Source organism: Ictidomys tridecemlineatus, chromosome 7 (assembly GCF_052094955.1).
Source record: "Ictidomys tridecemlineatus isolate mIctTri1 chromosome 7, mIctTri1.hap1, whole genome shotgun sequence".
NCBI lineage: Eukaryota > Metazoa > Chordata > Mammalia > Rodentia > Sciuridae > Ictidomys > Ictidomys tridecemlineatus.
In genome coordinates, this window is record NC_135483.1 from 177600930 (window position 1) to 177626149 (window position 25220).

At 34.6% G+C, this 25220-nt stretch overlaps 1 protein-coding gene across 1 annotated transcript in view; it reads right to left on the minus strand.

The window, feature by feature from the left end:
- Abca12 (ATP binding cassette subfamily A member 12) overlaps positions 1 to 25220 on the minus strand; it is a 120173-nt gene that overhangs the window by 47631 nt on the left and 47322 nt on the right. The window contains exons 13-22 of the mRNA XM_078018480.1: positions 24410 to 24534; positions 22305 to 22478; positions 17636 to 17800; positions 17104 to 17314; positions 15789 to 15928; positions 13671 to 13790; positions 10519 to 10609; positions 8181 to 8360; positions 7188 to 7503; positions 5325 to 5439 (exon numbers count right to left, since the gene is read on the minus strand). Of these exons, the coding sequence (XP_077874606.1) occupies positions 5325 to 5439; positions 7188 to 7503; positions 8181 to 8360; positions 10519 to 10609; positions 13671 to 13790; positions 15789 to 15928; positions 17104 to 17314; positions 17636 to 17800; positions 22305 to 22478; positions 24410 to 24534 (1637 nt within the window). The remainder of the gene's footprint in view (positions 1 to 5324; positions 5440 to 7187; positions 7504 to 8180; positions 8361 to 10518; positions 10610 to 13670; positions 13791 to 15788; positions 15929 to 17103; positions 17315 to 17635; positions 17801 to 22304; positions 22479 to 24409; positions 24535 to 25220) is intronic.

Below are 25220 nucleotides of genomic sequence, written 5' to 3' on the forward strand. Positions count from 1 at the left end.
TCTTATGAAAATAGAAGGGAGATCAGTAGAGTAGAGGAAAGGGACGGGGGGAAGGGAGGAAGGGAGAGAAATAGGGAATATTGGGAATGATGTTGTCTAAAATTATAGTTAGATTATGCACATGTATGAATGTATAACAAATCCCACCATTATGTACAACCAACTAAATGCACCAATGACAAATGTGGAAAATAAAAATTAAAAAAAAAAAATTCAAAACACGGGAGCTTGGAAAGGAGACCTTCTCCATCTGTAGCATTCACCCGGAATGGAGGTCAGGTTTACCATCCTGCTTTCCAAAAAGACATTGATACACCCATAATAAATTCAGCTATCTGAGATGTCCTATGTTTTTCCTTCAACTGACATTCTTCAATAACTCATGATATTCTCAGGGCCAGATGTTCTAGCAAGGCAGAAAGACGAAGCAGCAAGATCTGTTTGTGCCTAACTCAAAAGATTCTGAATGACCTAAAATCCGCTGGACCTTGTTTGTCCTAAATTTGAGGACATTTGGTATTCTGGAGGAACTTGGATATCCTGCTTTCAAGTTTTAACAATTCCTGATTAATGTTAAGTTTGTGAATCTAATATTCCATTTTTAAAAGGAGCAAAAGAAATGTTCCACTAACACCTTTATAACTTTTTTGTTATTGTGGTTGCAAAAACAAGGATTTTCAATTCTCCTTTCTTAAACCTGACTTGTCTAGGAAAATAATAACAATAGGAAATGCACTGGGTCTTTTGCTCTACGAGCAAAAACAGTGATTTTTACCATCTGGTTTTTGCAACTTACCACATTTTGATAACTCTGCTGCTCTTGTTGTTACCATGGAGACGGCTACCTGCCTGCCAACAGTCTAAGCTGTGGGCTTTAAGCTAATCACCGCTGAGAAAAAAACCTGTGACTTTTCCTTTTAACTTTGCCCTCTTCTTCACCTTCTTCTGTCCCTACTGCTTTTGTCTTCCTCAGTCTTGTCCCCCTTTATGGCTAAAACTCAACCTATGTCTCCATAGGAATGGAAGTCTAGGTCAAAGTAAAAAATTTACATAGAACAAAGATTCACTATGTAAAGTTTCCCCCAATTCCTAGGTTTGCTGTTATTGAAAAAAAAATTACACTTGAGTGTGAAAAAAAAAAAGGCCTCATGGATCTTCTTGCAGAAATTTTTTCCCTATCCTTTATTTTATTTGAGAAAATTACTGTGTCATGTTTGACGACTGCACTTCAGAGATATTTATCAATTCCAATATCATGATGACATGCTAGCTCTTTTTATTTGTCCTTTGTGTTATTTGTATTTTGAGGTTTTTTACTGAGCTTTGGACTGCTTGAATATAATTAGATGGGGGAGATATAGAACCCATATAACAATACCATAATTTTATGTGTTCTTAACAAAAAATACTCCTCCCCACTCCAAGTGCAATGTATGTGAGTAGAAGGCAATGTCAGTATATTTTTAAAGGTGAATATCAAATATCTAGGACATATCAAAGCCATGACATGAACTGATGTCAAGTGTATGAACAAGTTTTTCTTCCCTCCTGACTGAAAGCTGCAATATAAAACATGTGCATACCTAGAAATATTGTCCACTCAAGAACTTGTTGAAAGATAATCTGGTAAGATTGAAGAACAAGACTAAAGATGTTTATCATTGTCATTTGTAAACTTTTGAGAGTCAAGATGGTATTCCTATTTCTAAGAACATAAAAGTTGGAGACTGATGATTTTACTTTCTATTGAAACAGGCTGAGTTAGATGCTTCCAAAAGTATTTACTATTTAACACTCTAGCACAAAACTTCAGAGTTAAACTTTAGGATTGGATGCAATGAGAACAGCTGCTATTCATAAAGAGAAAGAGCGATGAGAACATATAAGTCATCCATAAATTATCCAGGTTCACTGCCAACTCTGTGATAACAAACAAGACCAAGCTTGCTGACAGAAGATGGCCTACTGAGGATGGCTGGCTGTGCTTTCTCAGATGCCATTAGCTCCTCCTCAAAGTGACAGATGTCAAGTGCCAGCTTCGAAATCAAAGAATCACTTGTCCCAAGCCTCCTAAACTTGCCAGAGCAATTCATCAATATCTGATAAACAGTTGCTCATGGAAAGCCTCTCTGCACAGTGGTCAAAGCTGGCCCCAGCTTACAGCAAAAAAAAAGAGTTAAGAAAGAGATTCTATAAGATTTTGGGTGAAGGTGTTAACACATTCACAAGAGGCTTATATACAGAGGTTGACACTAATACAGAAAAAGAAGTCATAATGTTCATAGATTTACGTGACTGCAATGTTGTCATTCAACAAGTATGTCATGTACCGATTCTTAAGTTATAATGACATCTTCAACTTCAATTTTTAAAAATTCTCTTTAACAATAGAAATTTTATTGATTGACTGATGAGATATAAAGGATGTTGTGATCATTCATTACTTAGAATATTCCAAATTCCTACTAGTGGGGTGGATAATGCATATCAGGAAAACATAAAAAATTATTTAATGTGAATCTCCAGAGGACTAAAAATTTTGCATAATTCTTGGTAACAGCTCACAGATATCTTAAATTCCCTGTATAAATTGAGAGAACTTCAGAATTCTGTCTCCAATTGAATATAAGCACTGAAAGCCCTATGAATGTGCTATTGGATCAAATAGTTGGAGTTAACCCATAAACATGAAAGTGTTAAGAAAAAAGACTCTTCTCTCTGTGTTATAAAATCAGCATTTTATAGCTTCAAGATTTTATTTGTTAAATGCCAGGGATGTAGAACAAAACTCCATTAAAAAGCATTTTTAAATAATTGTTTTTAAACTACAGGATTAATTTAAAAAATAAACTTAATGGTCATTAATATTTGTGCTAAAAAAAAAAATTTGTGCTAATTTTAAAGGTCAAAGATTCACTAGAATCAGACCATACAACAAGGTCAAAGATTAATGGCTTCCTTGAGCTTGCAATTAACTTGGTTTTCTTGCCCAGATTTTAGAATAATTACAGAAAGAAAGAGGTAAAATATTGATTTGATTTTTCTTTTCCTTTCTGGTTTAATCTGAATGAGAAGGAAGTAGAAAATGGGAAACATTATACTTCAACTGGATATAAAATTATGGTATTAAAAAGTGATTTCAAGTTTCTGGTACCCTCAAAATTCCTGAAAGGTCTATGCTATCAAAATAAGACTATAAGAGTAAATATTAAGTGATATGGAAAAAGATCCAGTGGAAGTCAAGCCCCAGATGTGTTCAAGTGCCAGATATTACATTAGCTAGCCCTGCAGTTCTCAGCAGATCACCTCTCCCTTGTTGTGCTCAGCTGTTTCCATCTTTGAAAAGAAGGAGGGTGGATGTGAACCATGGCCGGGGGAAAGAAGTTGAGAAGGGAGCACCATTCTATTCATCACACACCTACAACTTCCATCATTTTGTTTCATAAATACATCATATTCTTCAAATTTAGGACACCATCAATTTAAAGATGTGCCACATTTTAAATGCCACCAAGAAAGAAAAATCACTGCCCAGTAAATCATGATACCCTATCAAATGTGCCGTAATTTCAAAGGCCTCAAAACATGAAAAAATTAGCATTTAGAATTGATAAAATGTGTATAATGTGGGTGATTGAGTATCTCCTCTGTTCTCAGACATCTATACTCTAGAAGTACAGCACTGAGTGAAGTCTAGATTATAAGACTTTGGAGCATTGAAGGGATTGGGCCCAAGTGCACATGGATGGTAGAACTATAACACTCAAAGACTGCTACTCTGATTCCAAATTCAGTGATTTTTCCAACATATGACTTTGACCTCAAGACCAGGTGGTTAAAATTTCAAAGTGAATGCCTATCATATGAAGACACAGAGCTATAAAACAGAAACTGGTTCACTGTTAAAAATATGTCTTTCCTGTCTTCAGATGAGAAAGGACTCCATTATGCTCTGATAGTTTTGGGTAACACACATAGACATAGACGCAGTCTAACAGAGGATAATAAATACAATGTGTGTGGAATATACACACATATATTATACACACTTGTATGTTTGCATTGACACACATCTGTATACATATATTTGTTCTTTCTACCACAAGTAATGTTTTTTAAGGTAGATATTTATTTTGAAGAAAAAAAGAACTTAGTTTCCATCACAGTTTTTACTTCAAAGTTTTCCTTTTATCTGTGAAGATTTCCTTCTGAATACCAGGAAACCAAGAGAGAGATAAAAAATAGAGACTTGCAATAAAAATCATGGTCCAGGATATGGGCTTAAATTTCTAAAATGGAAACCATTGCATACAGTCCTGATTATAGCAGGGGTTCAAATCGGTCCATGAGATATTTACCAAATTGTAACTAAAATATAAAAATGCAGCTATGGAAGTCAACCAGAGCTTAAATAGACAATGTCAGAACTGTTGATTCCAACACTGGGACAACCCTGCAAGCCTGATGCTAAACCAACCAAAACTCGAAGCAGTGACTTGTGCTTTATCGGGAGAAATAATCCATCGCCCAGGAGAACTGACAGGATATGTCTGAAGAGTCCAGTGGACGAACAGCTGTCTCTGACCTTGTTATTTCAGATTTTCAGCCAGGTCTTGCAATAATCAGTGTGCCCCCCATTTTGAAATACTGTACATACTGTACATACTGTTTTGTCACAAATTCTAAAAAGAAGTAACATATTTTGGATTGGGGTTAATTTTTATAAAGAACATGTCCAAGAAGAGACCATGCTTCACATAGCAAGTCCTATTTTCCACCACTTTAGTAGTATTAACCCTATTAGCTATATAACATGAAATTCTTAATTTCCTTAAATTAGGGTTATTGGGAAATGGAAAAGAAGGTGACAAGGTATACTGGAAAGAAGCTTTCCTTGAGAACCAGAATAAGCCACACGTCTGTATCCATATCTACAGCATGTACATTTGAAGTTGTTTAGTTACCATGCCAACAATTTTCTGCCTTAATAGTTATTGTTGTTGCTATTTAAACTTCCTTTGTTGGATTCTACATCCTATAGGTAATTTGGGGGCAGAAAAATACTCTTAGGATCATAATTATACTCATTTTATTCAAAATGATTCAGATTGTTTCTCAGAAGTATTTACTAAATGACTTTTATGTTGATTTTTGAGAAAACAGGATAAGCTGCCTTTGTGATTTGTAAAATGTTTGTCTTTCCATTTTACTCATAAGGTATGGGTTAGGTTTTCTGAGTTTGGATAGGCGTGATGAAAATCATAGTAATTAGCTGTTCTATGAATAGGAAAGAAAGACATAATATGAAAACATTCCCAACATACCTCATGAAGCCGGAGGTCTTTCTCATAAACAAGCTTTTTTACAAAAGCAGCTATAAATACAATCCAGGCAACCATGAGCACAATTGGAAGAGAATAAGAGACACTGGTTAGGAAGCTGTAAAACAAAAACAAAAATAATCCAGTGACCAAAATGAATGTCACCCTTGCAGATTGTAGTATGTAAAAAATACACTCCCTCCCACATCGAAAATATTTCCCACTTGGAAATTGAGAATAATAATATGACTCCATTATTTATGAAACAGGGCACTAGCTTAATAGTAGGCCCACGACTTTCCTGCTGTAATGCTGCAGGACGAAAACACATCTCTGGATTGTTAGATAAAGTTGCCATATTATTTAAAATGTGTTTGAGTGCCCTGTCCGAGAAATAATTATTACATAGATGTAATTGCAAAGCTCAAAACTCTTCTGTCTAAACGAAATTCTTATCTAAAAGGCAGATTGAAAATTAGGTGATGATTGGTTTATCTAACTAAAATCTGTATCTTCCAAAATTACTGTATTTATCTACTCTTAGGAAGCTCATAGTTATTATTAAGCTAAATATCCCCAAATGAAATATAATGAAATCTAAAGCATTTGATTTAAAATACAAAGAAAAAACTTGGACTTCTCAAAGGAGTCCAAGGAGATGTTACATAAATAGTGTAGAAATGTTATTTTTTTGGTAATGCACTACACTAGAGGGTCACTGGAAGACCTCATTAAGCACCGGGTGTATTCCTGAGTGGCCAGCTCATGACATTTGAAGGTTCAAACTCACAGTCTATTGTGCATCAGAAACACCAGAAAAGCTTATTAAAACACAGATTTCTGGATCCCTCCCATAAGCTTCCAGTCTAGTAAAACTGAAATAGACCAGGAGTTTGCTTTGGAAACAATCTCCCCAGTGCTGCTGCTGGTCTGGAAACCTGGTTCTGAGAAGTACACAGTCCTCCTGCAGCTGAGGCAAAGGCAGTAGTTTTCAATGAATTCTACATTAATCTGTTATGTGTCTTGGGCTCCACAGAAGCTCTCATTTGGAGAAAGGTCCCAAGGCCATTTTCTTTTGTATTTTATCAGACAAAAGAATTACCCACAGGTTTCCCAAGAAAATGCAAATATTAATGGCTCATGACATCACAATCATTCATTATCACTTTAGCATGCAGAAATATATCACCATCAGAGAGATGGGTGTTTTTCAGTGAGGGAGCAGTGGAAGTTTGGGCCATACCCATTTTATTTTTCTGGGTAAACTGGCATGAGATAAGCATTTATAGACCATTTTTCAGATAAATTTCATCTTGGACCAGATCCAGGCTTGATGCAATTTTCTGGTTCTAGAATTAGGAAAAGGAACCCATTCATTAATAACAACTCTCCTATAATGTTCCTTCCAAGTGATTGTGTATTTTAGATTTGGTCTAGTAATAAGGAGAAAATCTGGTCTGGTAATCAGAAGGACTAATGCAGTATTCACTGTGTATCTGAGTCAAGTTACTTAATCTTTCTGGACTTCAGTTTCATCTGGATATTATGGACTAAAATACCTACTCTCACTTAATAAAACTGTAGGTTGTTTGATTGGACAAATGAAACAATATGTGTGGAAGCATTTTTGTAACGAAGCCAAACTTTATATGTGCCCTTGCAGCTTATGATCATCTCCCATACAGAATGCAATTACTTTTATTTTTTAAAAAGACATCCAGGCACCCACCATTTTAGGTACTAAGCAGATAACAAAGGTTTGGTGAATATTTCCCCTGTCCTCTGATGTGTGTGAAGGAATAAACAGAAATGATTTCTCAAAAAAGTGGTTGGTCATTAAGAAAGGGCGTGAACATGCAGACTTACTTGTCCTTCATGAAACAGGGATAAGGAATCGCTTGGACCTGGACAGCTATTTCCTGCGAGTTCCTTCCTGTTTGCAATTCAATGATTGCTCTTTCAATACTATCCTGTAAATAAATAAAGGCCCTGCCATAGATCTGGTTGTGTGATGGAGAATTGTGTGGCCCTGGGGCCCAAATCTTGGTTCTTATGCTCCTTGTGGTCTGGGCGGTCTTGAGGCTCATACGGATGGTATATTTTACGACAGGAGGAAGAGAGACATTTTCAGAGTCATAGCCTCCATCCCAGCTTCTGTTAGAAGGAAGCTTAAAAATAACACCTAAAAATAAAATAGCAACAACAGCAGAAAGGTTATTTTATGGGTGACATTATTCATTGTTCAGAGTATACATCGGGGGGCAGCCAAGGAGTCAATTGAGTTAGAATGTGACAGTAGACTCAGGACCCTGATTTACAGAAAAGACAGTTCATAGGGAGTGTCCATCTCAGAGATTCAAATTTGGGAATTTAAGAATATCATCACAAACTAAGTAAGGAGGCTAAATGTGACCCTCTAAGTTACTTATTATAATTTCTGAAAATCTGCTTTTTTAAAAATTTTTTTTTTTATGTGGTGTCTTGAATGGAACCCAGTGCCTCAAGCATGCTAGGCAAGCATGCTACCACTTGAGCCACATCCCCAGCCCACTGAAAATCTGTTTTTTAATGAATGACCTTGAGACTATGAGATCTTTGATCATGGCCTCAACTTCATATTTTAATCACGTAATTTTTTATCCTTAATTATACCTACACCAGTGAAATCAGACATGGTCAAAGCCCCTGTTACATAGACTATATGGTTAGTGCTGCATGCAGGGTTCCCATTCGTAAGAATATCAGAGAGAGTGATGACCTCCTGACTATTTTTCTGAGTTCTAAATGAAAAAGGTAAGGAAAGAATTTGGCCAATTTTAGTACAAAGGAAAGCTCAGACCCTAACAGAACAGCACTTACTTCCAAAGAGTTCATTGCTTTTGTAGAGCCTTTTGGCTTCTCTCTCCATTTCATCTATGGTTTTTGCTCCCTGAATACGGTCATATAACACACAAGAGGAAATATTTACTGTCAGGGAAGACAGTGTGTTAAGCTGATCAATGATGTCAATGTTGTTCTCTAATTTCAGCCTGAGAACATCTAAAAAAACAAGGCAAAGAGATTTTTTTTTAATTTTAATCTTTATTTAGCAGTGAGATAAAATACTGATTTTCTTGGCATATATTAAACATTACCTAGATTAGAATATGACATTGTAGAGTTTATTCTAAAAATAGCTGTCCTATACCTAAAAAATGTATCTAGTTCTGCAAAAAATTCATTGAGAACATTAGCTAGTTACAAACACAATAAATTCGGGTTCAAAGAAAGATACAAGATAATTTAAAAGTGTATTGTTATAATTTAATTAACAAAGGATTAAGAATGGATATTTTTTAAAACTTTTACATATAATTAAGAAGAAAACTATAAACTAGAAATGACAGTTTAGGATAAACAGAAATGCCTACTTTGTACCAGGAATAGGAAAGTACATATTGAAACATAGGAAAGTCTTTATAGAATGTCTAGAAAATATAAACCACATCATCCTCTAAACTGTGAAGACACATTTTAGGTGTTTGAGGATCTGAGCTACATAGAGTTAAGTCTTTCTAATATTGTTTGATTTTAAACTTTATGTGAATCACCTCTTTTGATATCTGTCCCAATCTAGAAAAAAATATCAAGACTTTATTTTAGGAAGAAATTTATTTCTGGAAGAAAGAGGAATTAATTGTTCTTCAACTTTATGATTTCTGGGGAAACCAACAGAGACAAAGGGTAAATATAAAATTGCAAGTTAACAAATCATTTGGCCAATTAAATTTTTACTAACTAGATAATCACGAATACTGAGAAAGCAGTGAATATTATAAATTCCTCTTCGCAGAATCAAACATGTCTTTTACATTGTCGAAAATACGAGTAAATTTCTCACAAAGAGCAACTTTTTAAATGCATTCAAACATAAAGCAAAATGTACTTATTATTTGATGTAGATACTGGTGGGGGAGGGGCAAATTGTGTTGGAACAGTGGAAATCAACTCAAAACCAAAGGATTCTTTAGAAATGCTGGTAGACCAAACCAAAGAAATGGTCTTGGAGCTAAGTACTCCCAAAATTTAAATTATAAAACCCTTTAGATATGAAGTTACGTGTGTGTGTGTGTGTGTGTGTGTGTACATTTACATATACACAAATCTCATTGCTACATTTATTTCAATCATTTCAAATTCTAAACTTCATCTTATATTTTAGAAGTTCTGAATGGTAAAGTTTACATAAGAACTTTATATTTTATTCCTGATATTTTACTCAAGCAGTGCCTCACTGAAATGATACTTTTAGCGAACAGATCCAACAATATCTTTTCTTAATCAAACCCAGTTGACTGTCCTAAAATGCACATGATTATATGTCATATAAATGTAACATAATTCCTCCTTGTTGGTTTACTATCTAAGCACTTAGGTACCAGCAGTATGGGGGGAAGGAGGGGCATTTGCTCTGCTACTGCCAAATTCTGATGCTCTCAATCCCTTCCTCATACAGTGGTTGCATAGCAACAGTGAATCAGACACAGCCTGAATTAGATGTCTTGCATCCTTTAGGTTGAAGGTAGGGATGTGGCAGAGGTAATGCAGAAGTTCAGACAGCTTCCTTTGATCCTCTGCAGCCTGGTCCTTTTAAGTGACCATGAGAGGAAGACCCAACCTTGAATACTGATTTTAGGTTTATTTTCCTTAGAGTCTGCACATGGCCTTTGTCATGCTTTTGCTAACTTTTTAACCTCTTCCAATTACATTCTGTGTTATTCAAATGATACCAAGACCAGGAAACATAAAATGTTAAATGCAAACAGAAACAAATCATTTCATCTTCCCATGTCCTTAAGGACTTGCTTATCATCAAATTATCAAAAAAATTTTAAAAAAAGGAAAGGAAAAGAAAACGAAAAATAATGAGCCCTCTTACTTTTAACAACCTATGATTGAAGAAAAAGACTGCACTTATTAGAATATATTGCAGTACAATTATTGAAACTAACTATAAATAAGTGATGTCCAATTACTGCTTGTAATTGTAAATAACTAGGAAGAAGATGAATGGATATATCCAGGATCTCAATTTTCTTTGCATAACTAACTAGAAGCTACATATTTAGGAAAAGGGGAGGAAAGTTTTCACATGGGACAACATTCTTTGCAATTTTTACATGACCAGTAAATGAAAGTATTGTGCAGCTGGACTCACCGAGTTCATCTATCTGCTTCAGTAGTTCCACAGCATCAAGTCCCACCGAGAACTTGACAAAAACTTGCACAAAGGGGTTCCTTAAAGTATTCTGACAAATGATAATAGATAATCAGTTTTAATCCAAGAAGAAAACATGCTCAATCATTGTCTCTCTAAAAACAACCACAGTAAAATGTAAGCATAGGTGGCCTTATCACTAGACCACCTTGCAAAGGCTCACATACAAATCCTTGGGAAAGAAGAAGTATACAGCTGGCTAGGATTAACTTGAAAGTCTAGGCTTTGATTTGTCCATAGACACAAACCAATTAGCATGCTTACAGTGGTCAGATATGATCATAATTACACGATTAAGAAGTCATATGTAATTTAGCAGTCTTTTTCCATACAGCTATTACATAGATTTCTTTTTAACCAGACTATGGTGTAGCACATGGTGGAATCTTGTTCTCCTAAAATAAATAAAAATTTTCAAAAATCATGATGTCTACATGGAATCTGACACCACACTTGATTTGTATTCTAGTTACTATTTCTTACTTTGAGGTTTTTGGTAAGCATCCAGCCCCTCCCAACACCAGATTGCCTTTCTATAAAATAGGGATAAATGACTCATCTCACCAGAAAAGTCAATGTTTTGTACAATAACAAGTACAACACTGATGAACATGAAAAAATGTATTGATGTTAAAAACAATTGCTTTAAGATATAAAGACTTTTTCCCCATTTTCCAAATTAGAGGATATAACTTCTGTGGCTGAAGCATTATTACTAGCACTTTTTACTATGGAATAAGTTCTTTATCACTTATTTTTCAACCATATTTTATGGTAAGTACTATTATTTGTGTGTGTGTGCATGCGCATGTGTGCTCGGCCTTGTGCATGGTAAGCGTGCACTCTCCCAGTGAATTATAACCCCAGCCCTGTATTATTGTCTCTAGTTGACAAAGCTAGAACTAAAGGTACGTCAGTTCTAAGAACATACAATTAATAAGGGCCAAGGGGACAACTGAAGGAGAAAATTCAACTCAGCTAAAGAAATGCTTATTTATCTTATGTGTTAACTTCTGACCTAGTTTTTATGTGATCTAGGCTTACATTGGTTGTCCTTTTAGAGCACAGATTGATACTACTTATAATTCTGTCTTTCTTACCAATATCTTCTGTTTTATTATCATGAAGATGAGTGATTAAGCACAACATATATTATTGGAGCACATGTGCAATAGAATTACTTTGATAAATCCATAGCTGCTAAGGGTTCTAAGGGTAGTTGGTAGCATTTAGACAGATGGATATTGTAGTTACATGCTGTGATAAGAGTCCTTTAAAATCTATTCACCAGGAACTAACTTGTGCATCATGGAAAATCCAAATCAGAGCATTACGAACAAGCAAAGCTGTGTGTTAGCTGCAATTCAGAAGTAAGCCATTGACTCCATTCTCCCATCACTCCTTGACAATCAATCCCATGATATACTGTTTTCAAATGCTTCTACAAACACATCCTCACAAATTTGTCAATTGGTTATCTCATTTACATACCCGTCTTAGAAATTCATGACCCACAGTTGAAGCACTTTAAGTCACCTGCCTAATGGTTTACAATGGTAAAACCAGGCCTTGTGCTAAAATCTTGTAATGTCAAATTCCTGCATATTTACAAAACTAAATTTTTCCTCCAGAATGAATAGCAACTTATTTTGTTATAGAAGACAATGAAGATATTTCCATCAGATAATGATCCCTCTGTGATCATGGTCAGAGAGATTCTGCCAAATTACCATAGTTTAGAGCGATTACAGAGAATGTCCTGTGTTAATTCATTACTTTAGCTAACAAACTTTTCCTTAATAAAATAATAGCTGTTTTTCCTCTTCACAGAAAAAAAAAGTATAAGAAAAAGAGCAATTTTCCACTTAGGATCATCCTAGGTCAATAAAGCTCTCTATAAAATTTCTTATCTCAAACTCATTTTAAAATGAGCATGCTTAAACTTAGAACCCAAATGGAATAGTCAGTTGTGGAGAAGATGTTTGATGACAAATTTATACCATTTTATATATTTTTTATTAAATGTATTATATATCTATTTTTGATATTTATTTTATAACTTATAAAATTCAGGTTGTAAGTATTAAAAACTGAGGGAAGTATTTGGGTATAATTTTTCTGAAAAATTTGTAAGATACAATCATTCATTTCATGCTTAATTTCCTGAGCATAATCATAAGGAAGACCTTTTTTTCCCCTTTTCCCCAAATATATTCTAGGGCTACAACAGTTTTCCAGGGGCTTCTTGTTCACATGCAAACCATTGACTTTTGAAGCTCTTACATTGTCCATCATTTCTGCCTGATTTCTTTTCTCCAATTGGTCACAGAGGCTAGTTTTGATGTTTCATCTTTAATTTTCAATATATCCGTTTGTGATTGGAACACTTCCCTACATTATTTCCCTTATCTTCAGAAAATCCTGACTCTTTTATGAAATTTTACTACTATGTGTATTTGAGTTGCAAATGTCAAATCTTTAACCTACACTAGAGTGAGCATAAAGATTGTTTGAGCAGGTACTAAATTTTGAAAGGGTCAATTTATTAGAACAATTTTCCAGGTATAATAATGTTCGCTTCCTTACATATCCTTGAACATACGGTACTTAGATAACTGGTCTGATGAGAACATCTTGTGCATGATACGTTAAAATGAATTTGGAATTTGATAGTGCGTGTATTACATGTTTCAACAACAAAATTCTCCAGATTTAACGTTCTCTAGATTATTAGTGTGTTAGAAATATTAGTTCAGTTAGGATAGCCAAACATATCTTAAAGGAGAAAAATAAATAGTGATTAAAAAGTATTTTACTTTTTAAAAACTGATTTACATCACTAGTTAGTTGTAGACCAATTTGAAGAATGTTTGATTGCTGAATTAGAGACAGGAGGTGTAATATGGAGGGGCAGATGATTATGGATGTGAGTGACAGATATGTTCTTCTGACTTGGATCTTTCTGTAGGAAAGGAAATTTTAATCTGTTGAATATGGATGCTAAATTACTATTTGTCTATCACATAACAAAGTGATCAAAATCTCAAAGAATTATAATACCCACTATGGTAAATGACAGAACCATCTCATACCTGGAGCATTGGAATTGCCTGGTTCAACAGGTTGAAGGAATTCATGAAAATTGGTGACTTATCCACCCACTCTTGAGATTTCTCTCTTAATTCCGCCAGCTGCCTCAGTGTTACATTAGACTTAATGACAAAGAAACAAAAGAGATATGGCTCATTAGCATTTTTCTATATTTTAAAATTATATCTTAAGGTTGGTTTGTTACATAACGTCAAAGATCAGTTCTAAAAAGTAGCATTAACAAAATACATTGTCAGAAATTTCCTATAAGATCAAAAGTTTTTAAAAAGAGATTTATAAAGGGTCAAGATCATTTCTAAAAATTCTGGCAAGTTTAAGGTTTGCTTCATGTCCATAATGAACTTGCAGCTAAAATGAAAGTATATTTTCTGAATTCCCACGTTTTTTTAATTATTGTTATCAATACATTTAACTTACTACTGAACATTCAAGTTCAAGGACATAAGAAAGATATTCTCATAAATTGCTGGTTACAGCAATATATATTACAGCCTTTTTTGGAAAGGAATCTGACAACAGCTATTAAAATAATACAGATCAGTGTTAGAATTCTTCCTAGTATGTGCAAGGCTCTAGGTTTGCTCCCCAGTACTGTAGAAAATTAATTCATTAATTTTCAAAAATTAAAAAAATAATCAAATGAAACATAACATCCTTCAATCCCTTAATCCTAAACATACATCTCACTGACCTAAAAATACCACTGTGTAAAACCACATGTACAAGAATATTGATGGCCATATTATTTAGTTGTTTACATTAGCCAAAAAAAGCAAATGCAAACACAGTAAACAAAATGAATGCCCAACAACTAAGGCTTGGATAAGTGATTCCATGTCCTAAAAAAATTTATCAATCATTAGAAAGAATGTATTGAACTATCCCAATAGAGTTAGAAAATTTCTGCAATGTATTCTTTTGTGACAAAGCATTATATAGAAAAAATATTGTAATACAATCTCCTTTTAATAATGCAAACAATGACCACAGAACTCTGCATATAAATTTGCATACAGCATAATAATCTGAGTTAGAGAAATGTGAATAAATTGTAGAACAGCACATATTTGAATGCTAACATACATTTGTCTACATGAAGGGAAAATTAAGATCAAGAGTGAAGAAAGAGGGGAGAAAAATTATATACAGAAAGTAAGCATGTGTATGATTGCATTTGTGTAAAATTATGCAGAAACATATAGTCACTTAGTCAAAGAAAATGTTAAATCAAAAAGCAAAATACACTCAGTATTAACCTCTTGTTCATTTTTATATAGACATAAAAATAATGTTATAGTCACATTAGCTAGAGTTCATCGGCTGTAGTTAATGAGCAAGTAATGGTGAGCAGAGGTTTTTTTTCACTTTTATTCTATCTTTTTAACATATTAAGTTTATAACTCAAATCATTAAAGTCAACTTTAAAATGAAAGAAGACACTATTATAGTTAAATGGTGTAGATGATAAGTATAGTCTTTTTTGGTACTGGGGCTGGAACCCAGAGATTCTTTACCACTGAACTATGTTCCCAGTCCTTTATATGTTTCATTTTGAGGCAGGATCTTACTAAATTGTTGAGGCTGTTCTCAAACTTGTGAGGTGCCTGCCCCAACCTCTTGAGTAGTTGAGATTACAGGTTTGTAGCCACCCAGCCTGGCAGTATACTTGAGATATATATGAAGCCAAGAATCTCTACTTCAGTGGTTGCTTTTCTTCAAACTAGTTATATATAAAATGACCCAAGTTTTTTTCCTACTATGATTATTTTTATGTACTTTGTAAGTTAAACACCAGTTGAAAAAAATTCTGTGCCTTTTGAGATAAGTTGAGAAGTCTGAGGTCCTGATTCATCCAACCTCATTCTCACATGTCAACATGGCTCATTTCGAAGGGTGACCACCTGATCTACACTGCTTATTCATATCTAAGGTAGCAGGTGAGAATTATTAAGATTTCAAAAAGTCAAAAGTAATAATAATAGTAGGTAAGATATAGAAAAATCAGAGTCAGCCAAAATAAATTTGAAGTTGACTACTGTAAAAAAAAAAAAAAGCATCTTAATACTCAAAACCAAAATAAGGAGTTATCATAGTCAAACCTTTTCCATTATGGCCTTTGTGACTGGGTTATATGGTGCATATAAAATCCTTCCCAACAACATGGGTTTCAAGAAAGCCCAAATCACAGGTCCAGCAGGCATGTTAATGATGTCTTTGTAAAGGGAGAAGCAAAATGGTGCTGGAAGAAAAGGGAGAAACAAAATCATTAAATAGATGTATTTCCAATCTATTTCCCCATGGTAAATTAACACGGATTATTAGTCTCATATCCCCAAATCCAAGCTTTAGCATTTCTTATATTATTAACAGATGTGAAGCATCTGGTATCAAAGCAAGAAAGCAAATCTTTTTTAGGTAAGAAAGTTTAACCCAAGAATCAGGCTCAGAATAAGTGATGGCATTTTGCCAAGAGGAGAAATAAAGATTGAAAACCACACTCTAGAATTGCTTCCAACAGATCCATTTCACCAGCATTTAATTTTCCAAAAAATACACACATTAAAAAACTGCTATTAGGATACATAAGACCTTTTCAATAAATGTTTGTTGAATGAATAAAAAAGATGAATAAATGAGTCAAAGCCATTTATTTGAAACATCCATACATTATTTGGAAGAGCGGTGCTGATCATATTTTGCATCTCAAGGTTTATAGATCAAGTAAACAGCTTCGATGTGCCACTAAATGTTTATAGTTCTGCTGCATTCATGCAGTTCTACCATATGTGATATCAATTTCAAATGCTAGAAAGTTTAGGAAAAATATTGACCTGATAAATATAAAGCAAGTTTTTGCTACCCACTGGCAGGGAAGTTATAGTTCTAGGACTGGCAGATTCTACACCTTGCATCTGTGCTCTGCATAATAATGTCTTGGTCAACAATGGACCACAATACAGCTGTGGACCCATAAGATTATGCCATGTGGTGATCTTGTAGCCATCTTAGTTTGCATTTGTACACTTTATAATCATTGCACAATGGTCAAATCACCTATTGGTGCATTTCTATGACTATATCCCTACCATGAAGTGACTTATAACCATGTAGTGTTGTGATTTACAATCTGCAGCAGACTGCCTGGGTTCAAATAACAGCTCTGATACTTCCAGCTGAGTGACCTTGGATAGATTTGTCAGCCTCTCTCTGCCTCTTTTCCCCTTGGCCCGCTGTGAAGAGTGAGCCAATTAATACACTTAACATGCTTGACATGTGGTGAGTGCTGTGTAAGTGTTTTCTATTTTTATTCTTGGGGAAAATTAATACTTTGTTCATCATAAAAAGCTAAGACAGACTAGATGAAGTTCGTAATTATTAAGAATAATTATCATGCTTATTTTGGAGTACACTTACTGGTATGTAAGGGAATTCCATATTTTGCAGCAATTTGCTCTTTACTTAATTTATAAGTCAAAAAGTCCTTGGTGTGGTTGCCTTTTGGTTTCTGGGAAGAGGGCAGCATCGCGATCAAGTAATCAGTGGTAATTCCTTGGGAACACAATGCTTGGGAGATGGTACTAAATGATCCTTGGGGTTTGTTCACTCGGTTGCTTCTGTACATTCCCTGGGAGACAAAAATCTGAGATTTATTAACATTATGTGAGCTATAGATGCTACTAAAGACAAAACAGAAAGAAAAAATGATAATGCTTAGAGCATTCTTTGTTTCCATAATTCCTTTAACATGTGCATCCCAAATGTAAATACAGAATGATAAATTCACCAATTTAAGAGGCAAAAAAAATATTGCTCAAGTAGTTTTCTTCTGGGTGATTTTTTTTCATGTACTAGATTGGTTGCTGAATGTATAATAACTAATCTTAAATAAAAGTTAGCATGACAGAAAGAATCTTTCAGCCAGAACGTTGCTGAGTGACTTTTCTACCTGTGTTAATGGAGTGCTTCTGGGCAGATGGATTTGTTTCAGGGATTTCATTTTGTCTAGCAGCGGATGTGTGCCGGAAGCCATCTGATTGAGAATCTCTTTCAGTCTTATGAAGAGTTCTATCATCTTTTCTACTGGTTTTTGATCTTTCCTAGGGAAAAACACCTAACAAAAACAGAGTAAAAATAAATGACTTATGTGAGGAAACAGGAACCTCTATGCATTGTTGGTAAGAATATAAAAAGGTACAGACAACTTGGAAAGAACACATTTTGAAAGTAAGTTTAATACTGAAACATATTACCATACAACCCCAAAATTCTATTCCTAGGTGTCTACCCAAGGAAGTGTAAACAAAGGTTTTATGCAAAAATTTGTATTGAGTGTTCATAGGAACATTATTCACAATAGCCAAAATGTACAAACCATCCAGGCGAATGGATCCACAAAATGTATATTGTTATAATGAAATACTATTTGACAATATTAAAAAAGAAAATGTTGAAACATGTTACAACATGTCTGAAACTCACAAATATTATTACTAAGTGAAGGAAGCCAGACAGACCATATATTGTATAATTCCATCAATATATAAAATATCTATAAACTCTACATAGAAACAGAACTAGAGATGTTCGAGGCTGGAGGTTAGAAAGAGATGTAACTGCAAGGGACCTGAGGTTTCTTTTTTGAGTGACAGAAGCATTCTAAAATTAGATCATGGTGATAGCTGCACAATTCTTTACATTTACTAAAAAACCTTTGAGTTCCAATAGCAAAAATCCAAATAATTCAACTAAAAAGGGGGCAAATGATCTGAATAGACTTTTCCCAGAAGATATAAAAACAAACAACAAGTATATGAAAAAATGCTCAATATTGCTAATCAGGAAAATTCAAATCAAAGCTACAATGAGAAATGATCCCAGCCCACTTTGGCCATTACGAAAGATAAAAAATTAACTATGTTGTGGAAGATGCAAAGAAGGAACTCATATGTGGCTGGTAGGAATGCAAATTGGAATAGCCATCATAGAAACCAGTATGAAGTTTTCTCAAAAACCTAAAATAGGGCTTCCATATGGTCCGGCAATCTCACTACTGGCTGTATATCAAGAGGAGATGAAAACAGGATGACAAAGAAACATCTGCACTTGCATACTTATTGCAATAATAGTCACAATATTCAAGGTAGAGAATCAACTTTGGTGTCCTTTGATGGAGGAATAGATATGGAAAATGTGATATATTTACACAATGGAATATTATTCAGCCCTACAAAGACTGAAATTCTGTCATTGTCAGCAACATGAATGGATGTTAAGTGAAATAAGTCAGGCACACATTCTTACTTATACATGGAAGCCAAAAAGTTGATCTGATAGAAGTAGAGAATAAATAGTGGATTAATGGAATCCTGAAAGGATGTGGGCGAGGAGCAGATGGAGAGAGGCTGGCTAACGGGTGCAGGGGTGCAGTTGAATAGGAGTAATGACTTAGAATGTTCTGCAGCACAGTGGGGTAACTATGTTGACAGCATAGATTGAATATTCAACAAAAGCGAATGTTCCCAACACAAATAAATGATAAATATCTGAAGTAATATACCAACTACTCTAGTCTGTTTATTGCACAGTGATAACATGTATTGAAATGTCACACTGTACTCTGTGCAGATGTATACTTATTGTGTTCAGTTAAAAATATTTTTAAATCATTGAGTTGTGTACTTAAAATGAGTGAATTTTGTGGCACATAAGATGTAAAAGGTTACAAAAGACATATTTCAGAAACCAGAAAGTTAAGTATCAATTATGTGACACTTCTTGTATGTGTATTTTATTTCTCTAAAATCAAATAATATTCCTAAGCATCAGAAAAGCTCTGTGATTTATCAGGCTTCATAATTTTAATCTAATAATGCTTACCTGCTTCAGGAACTATCATCGAAAATATTTTAAAGTTTTAAATTAATATCATCCTTCTATTCTTTTATTCAAAAAATATTGAGTGCCTGCTAAGCTCCCAGTACTGGGTGGGATAATGGGTATACTGCAGGGTACAAGTTGGCATCATCCATGACCTGGCTGTGTTTTAATAGGAGGAACAGATAGCAAACGAGACGATGACTGGGAAAGATGGCTGGGAAACATGAGGAGGCAGGAGAGTTTAGCTAAAGAATGATTCATATCATACTGTAATATATACAGCATTAACGTAGAAGGAAATTCTGTTCTTTGCAACAGGAAGGATGAAGCTGGAGAACACAATGCTGAGTGAAATAAGCCAGGCCCAGGGGACAAATGCTGCATCATCCACCTTCTGTGTGGACTCTAAAAATGTTCAACTCATAGAAATAGAGTTAGAGTGGTGGCTGCTAAAGTTATAAAGACATGGAGAAAGGGGGTATGTTGGGAAAAGGTTTCAAAGTTCCAGTTAGATAGGAGGAATAATGTTAGAGATTTATCGAACATGATGACCATTGGTAGTAATCATTTATACTTCAAAATTGCTAAAAAGACAAATTTTAAATATTCTCACTACAAAAGAGTATTAAGTCAATGGAGTAATTAGATATGTTACTTAGCTTGACTAAATCCTTCTGGATTGTGTAGAAAACATCAAAACATCACAGTATATACCTAAATATATGTAATTATTGTTTGTCAATTAAAAATTTAAAAATTAAACAGAATCAAACAAAAATAAAATGATGAAGTTCTCATAATTTTTTTTAATGTGGGGCTGAATCATTTTTATGTGGGGCTGAGTCATCAGAGATCTTTCCAAAGTGGAACCCTAAAAGTGAACAATTACAAGCCACAGGGAGAATGAGAGGAAGATTACAGGCAGAGGAAAAGTCCTTCATGTACCCAAGGAAGGAAGGCAAAGGCCACTAGGGCAAGCACAAGACTTAGTTGGAAAGAGTCCTGTGTGCATCTCCCTCTCTATTAAGATCTCGCTCATGAAGATATAGTTGAACCAGCACTGTTCTTGGCATTTGAAAATTTTCAATGAAAAAAGAAGCCCTAAATGAAATTACCTACTAGCATTGTAGACAGAGAACAAATGTAACGATGAAAATTAAACAAAATGTATAGGATGCTCCAAGTGCAACTGAAAACGAGTAGAGCAAGGAAAGGAGGTGTGAGTGCTGCGGGTGGGTTGGCTGCATATTAAATGGGGTGGTCTTTTAATAGAAGGTCAAAAGTGAGCAAAGCTCTCTAGCCCTGCAGACCAGTGAGCAGACCCAGGGAGTAGCCAAGACGGGAAAGGTATTTTGTAGATGGGAAGTGTTGGGCAGATCATGGGGTCCTTGCAAGATTGGGGGCTTCCTTGAATAAAATGGGAAGTCACTGAGAGTTGTTAAGCAGAGGGGTGACATAATCTGACCTAGGTTTTAAAAGGGTCACCTTGGCTGCTTGGGAAGTGGCAGGCATGGGGGTGAGAGAAGTAAGCGTGGAGGCAGGGAGACCAGTCAGGAGTCATGGCAGAAATGCAGATGTGGGATGATGATGACAACTCAGGAAGAATTATTAACAACTAGTCCCAGAACATCATCATCCCCTTGTCTACAATGCTTCCACAAGTGCCTCTTCCTTCTCATTTTCCTTAGTTTGAAGAGAAAAAAATATTTTTTCAGGGTTTTTAAGAACATGTAAGTATTTTTGAGCCAAGTATAGATTTGGGTAAATGTGGGTTTAAGTCTCCTGTTTACATCTTTCTTTCTTTCTTTTATTTATTTATTTATTTATTTATTTATTTATTTATTTATTTGATGCTAGGAATTGAACCCAGGGCATCAAGCATGCCAGGCAAGCACTCCACCACTGAGCCACATCCCCAGCCCTAGTTATTTCTTATAAAAGTAGTTACAGTGCATCTGCAATGCAATGAGTCATTGCTAACTTCACTAAACCCTAAAATTTGACCATTTGTTTTGTTCTCCTGGATAAGCAATGGTAGCCTCTAACTTAATGAACAAAACACATTTTTTTCCCTGAACATATCAAAATGCACCCTCCTTTATTTTTACATAAAAATAACTTTTTTGTGAATCTTTAAAAAAATATATAAATACCTTTATTTTATTCACTTATTTTTATGTGGGGCTGAGGATCGAACCCTGTGCCTCACACTTGCTAGGCAAGCGCTCTGCCACTGAGCCACAACTCCAGCCCCCATTTTTTGCTAATATTTATGTTTATCTTACTGCTTACTTTAAAAAAATGAGTATAAAGTTTATATTTCACACTTTATTAGTAATATATATTAATTTTAGTTCCTGATCTTGAATATACAACCTGAGATTTAATAAGGTGATAATGTTAGCTTTTTTATCTATAAAATGTGCAAATTTGCAATATGTGATCTCTAATAGAGGTTCCATTTGATTCTAAAATAAGCCATAATTCCAAAATCTGTATAAATGGATCTCATCCCTTATAGTATCAGAGAGTATGCATGTGTATTTTAATATTTTTAAAAGATTTTTAAAAGATGGATACAATATCCTTATTTATTTTAATATGGTGCGGAGGATCGAACCCAGTGCCTCACATGTGTGAGGCAAGCGCTCTACCACTGAGCTATAACCTCAGCCAGAGCAATGTAATATTTTGTACTGAACCATAAATATAAATTTCTTTCATCCACAGCAACTTGCCTTGTATGTGAAGTTGTAAATGTCCAAGTAGTGCAGAAGAGTCAGCCCAATGAGGTAAGACTGGTGGGATCTCTCTGGAGGAGGCAGGCTGCAGAATTCCTCCATTGCATCTTCAAGTTTGGGATTGCTGATATTGACATCACAAGAATGCAACCAGAACACCTGAGAAACGATCTGCAAGTTGGAGGAAGAAAAACATTTCAGCTGTGAATCCTTTGAGAATCATCTGTCCAGTCTGAGAGGGTTTGAGGTATCCAAAATCTTAAAATATGACAAATTTCCCTCAAAAAATCAAGTAACTTTTTCAAATGTGCAAATTACTGTTAATAAGACTACAGAGAACCCATAGTTCATTGGAAACCTTCTTAAGAAACAAGATAAGAAAAAAGAGAAAGGTGTGTATGAGGGGTGGGGGGAATCTAGAACAAATCCCGGAACTTCTGTCTAATTGATTGGGAGTAAGTTTAAGAAAATCACTAGAAACTCATGTTGCCTTCAACTTTTTAGTCATATTTAATTCAAATTGCATTTCACTTAATAATCAATAAAAGTTATAATCTTGTATAAAATACTGTAAGCTCAGAATCACACAATAGTGCAAGTCATCCACCATGGACAGTAATGCTTATACTTTTAAGTATAAAGAATGACTATGCAGAGTAAGATGTCATCTTCATTGCCACCAAGTTGAAATAAACAGAGAAGCTTTGAAGTTCAAGGTTGCAGAAACTTTTCTCTTTCCTCTTAAAAGTAATAAAATGGTCACTCTCTACTATATATGCTTTTGTTTACTGCAATGAACCTGCTCTTCAGAAGCCAAATACCTTATTGCCAAAATTAGATCTCAGGATCAAGTGAACAAAAGCAGATCAAAAGGAAAAGGTGAATGGATAGCATTGGCAGCACAAAGAAGAAGAAAAGTGAAAACAGAGCAGTTTTATTTTTTTGTATGGGGGAACCAATTAGAATGACACTAGTAAACTGAAATATCTTCCACAGGAAGCATTTGAGGCTTTTTATAAACTTTATCTAATATTGGAGAGTAACTGGGCTGTGCTTAGAAATGACACACTCTGTCACATGTAAGTGTTGAATGGATGAGGCCTTAAGCTCTGCAGCTCTTTTGGAAAATTTCTATGACACTTCCAGACAATGAACTTGGAAACGGGATAAAAGATAAGACATTTCAAGTGGAAAACCCTATTATCGGCATATGAGAAAATGACATTATTCATTTTCACACTCAAAAATGTTTACTACAACCACAAACTTACCCATAGTTCCTTTGATCACATCTATTTATATATTAAGTCTTGTCTTGGAACTTTCAAAAAGTAAAAATGAATATCCATTTCTATTTTAGATGCAACAAGCAGTGAATGGTCTCCATGTTTCTCTCTCCAATTAAGTAACTAAAGTCTGACTTTAATATCCTTATAGTAAGTTCCAATTTACCTCACACAATGCTATTAGGATAATGACTATAATTATTGATGACATCAATTGTTTAAGAAAGCCATTTGAGGAGGAAAGAAAAAGAGAGAATGAAGGTATCGAGAAGAAGAATAAATAAAAATAAAAGGAAAAGAATACACAAGAATATTCTTGCTTTAGAATTTCCCTTCTGTCTTCACTGAACAATTAGACTGTCCAGTAGAAAGGGTAGAGAGGAGGAAAGGTAGGGGCAGGTAGGATAACCACTAAAACACAGTGGGATGGGTAGAATGTGTTCCATGTTCTGCATACCATAGAGCAACTATAGTTTACAACAACTTATTATATATTTTATAAAGAACTCGAAGGGAGGAGTTTAAAGGCTCCAAACACATGACAAATGTTTAAGAAGATGGGAATTACCTGATTTGATCATTATGCCTTTTGTGTGTGTGTGTGTATTTAACACACAGTACCCCATAGATGTGTATATGCATAATGTGTCAATTAAAAATTAAATTTAAGAAATTAAGTAGGCCTACAATTTTACCATTTTTGTGGAAAATTCACCACATTTGCATGCAATCTCTCAGCATTTTACTGATAAGTACTTAACGAAAACTGTGACTTAAACATCTTAAAACTGCATGTAAGTACAAATCATGGCCCACCTCAGCTCTGTTATCAGGAATAGGAATGGCTAGTAACTTGTCGATACTTGTATTGGACATCACTGTTGTTCTCCTCAGTTCTTGCTTCAGTTCTTCAACATTTCTAAACATTTCTATTAACTGATCTGCAAGACAACACATACACATACACACAACTCACATGTCAGTTTGTAATGTCATTCATTTTAACCACACCATCATGGAGAAGGCTCCTAGACCAAGGCATATTCAACACACCTGCCTTATCAGAAACAGTCTTTTCCTGGTTTAGGCAAACTTAGCAGCTTTAAGATCTATTTCTATCTGATGTAGGCTTGTTCTTATTATGATATCATTAACTCAAGGTAACAGATTGCTCTGGGTTGTAAATTTTTCTAAGGTGTCGACAACTGAAAGTTGATTTGAGGAAAATATGGTTTGCTCCCAGAGTTTGATCACATAATACACTAAATAAATATCTCTCCATTTGATTTAAAACATCACACAAATTCAAGACGCTTTTTAACCTGGGGTGCTAGGGTATTGTCAAGTTAGGACAAAGTTGGATAAACCTGATGCTACAGAGTATTTTTCCTTAGCTTTTCCTAGCACACTACAGTTTGCTTATAAAGGGGATTCTCAATTCCTATCTCCTTTTAAAATAGAATGTGTTTAATTCCAAATTTTTTCTAGGTCAGTGATTATAACTATTTTATATCTCGGTCATTCAAGGCACAGTAAACAATATTATGATTTTACTTTAGTAGATTGTGATCTCTGTTCTGCAGATGCCTTTCAATTTATTTTATTAAGTATCCCTCATGCAAATATA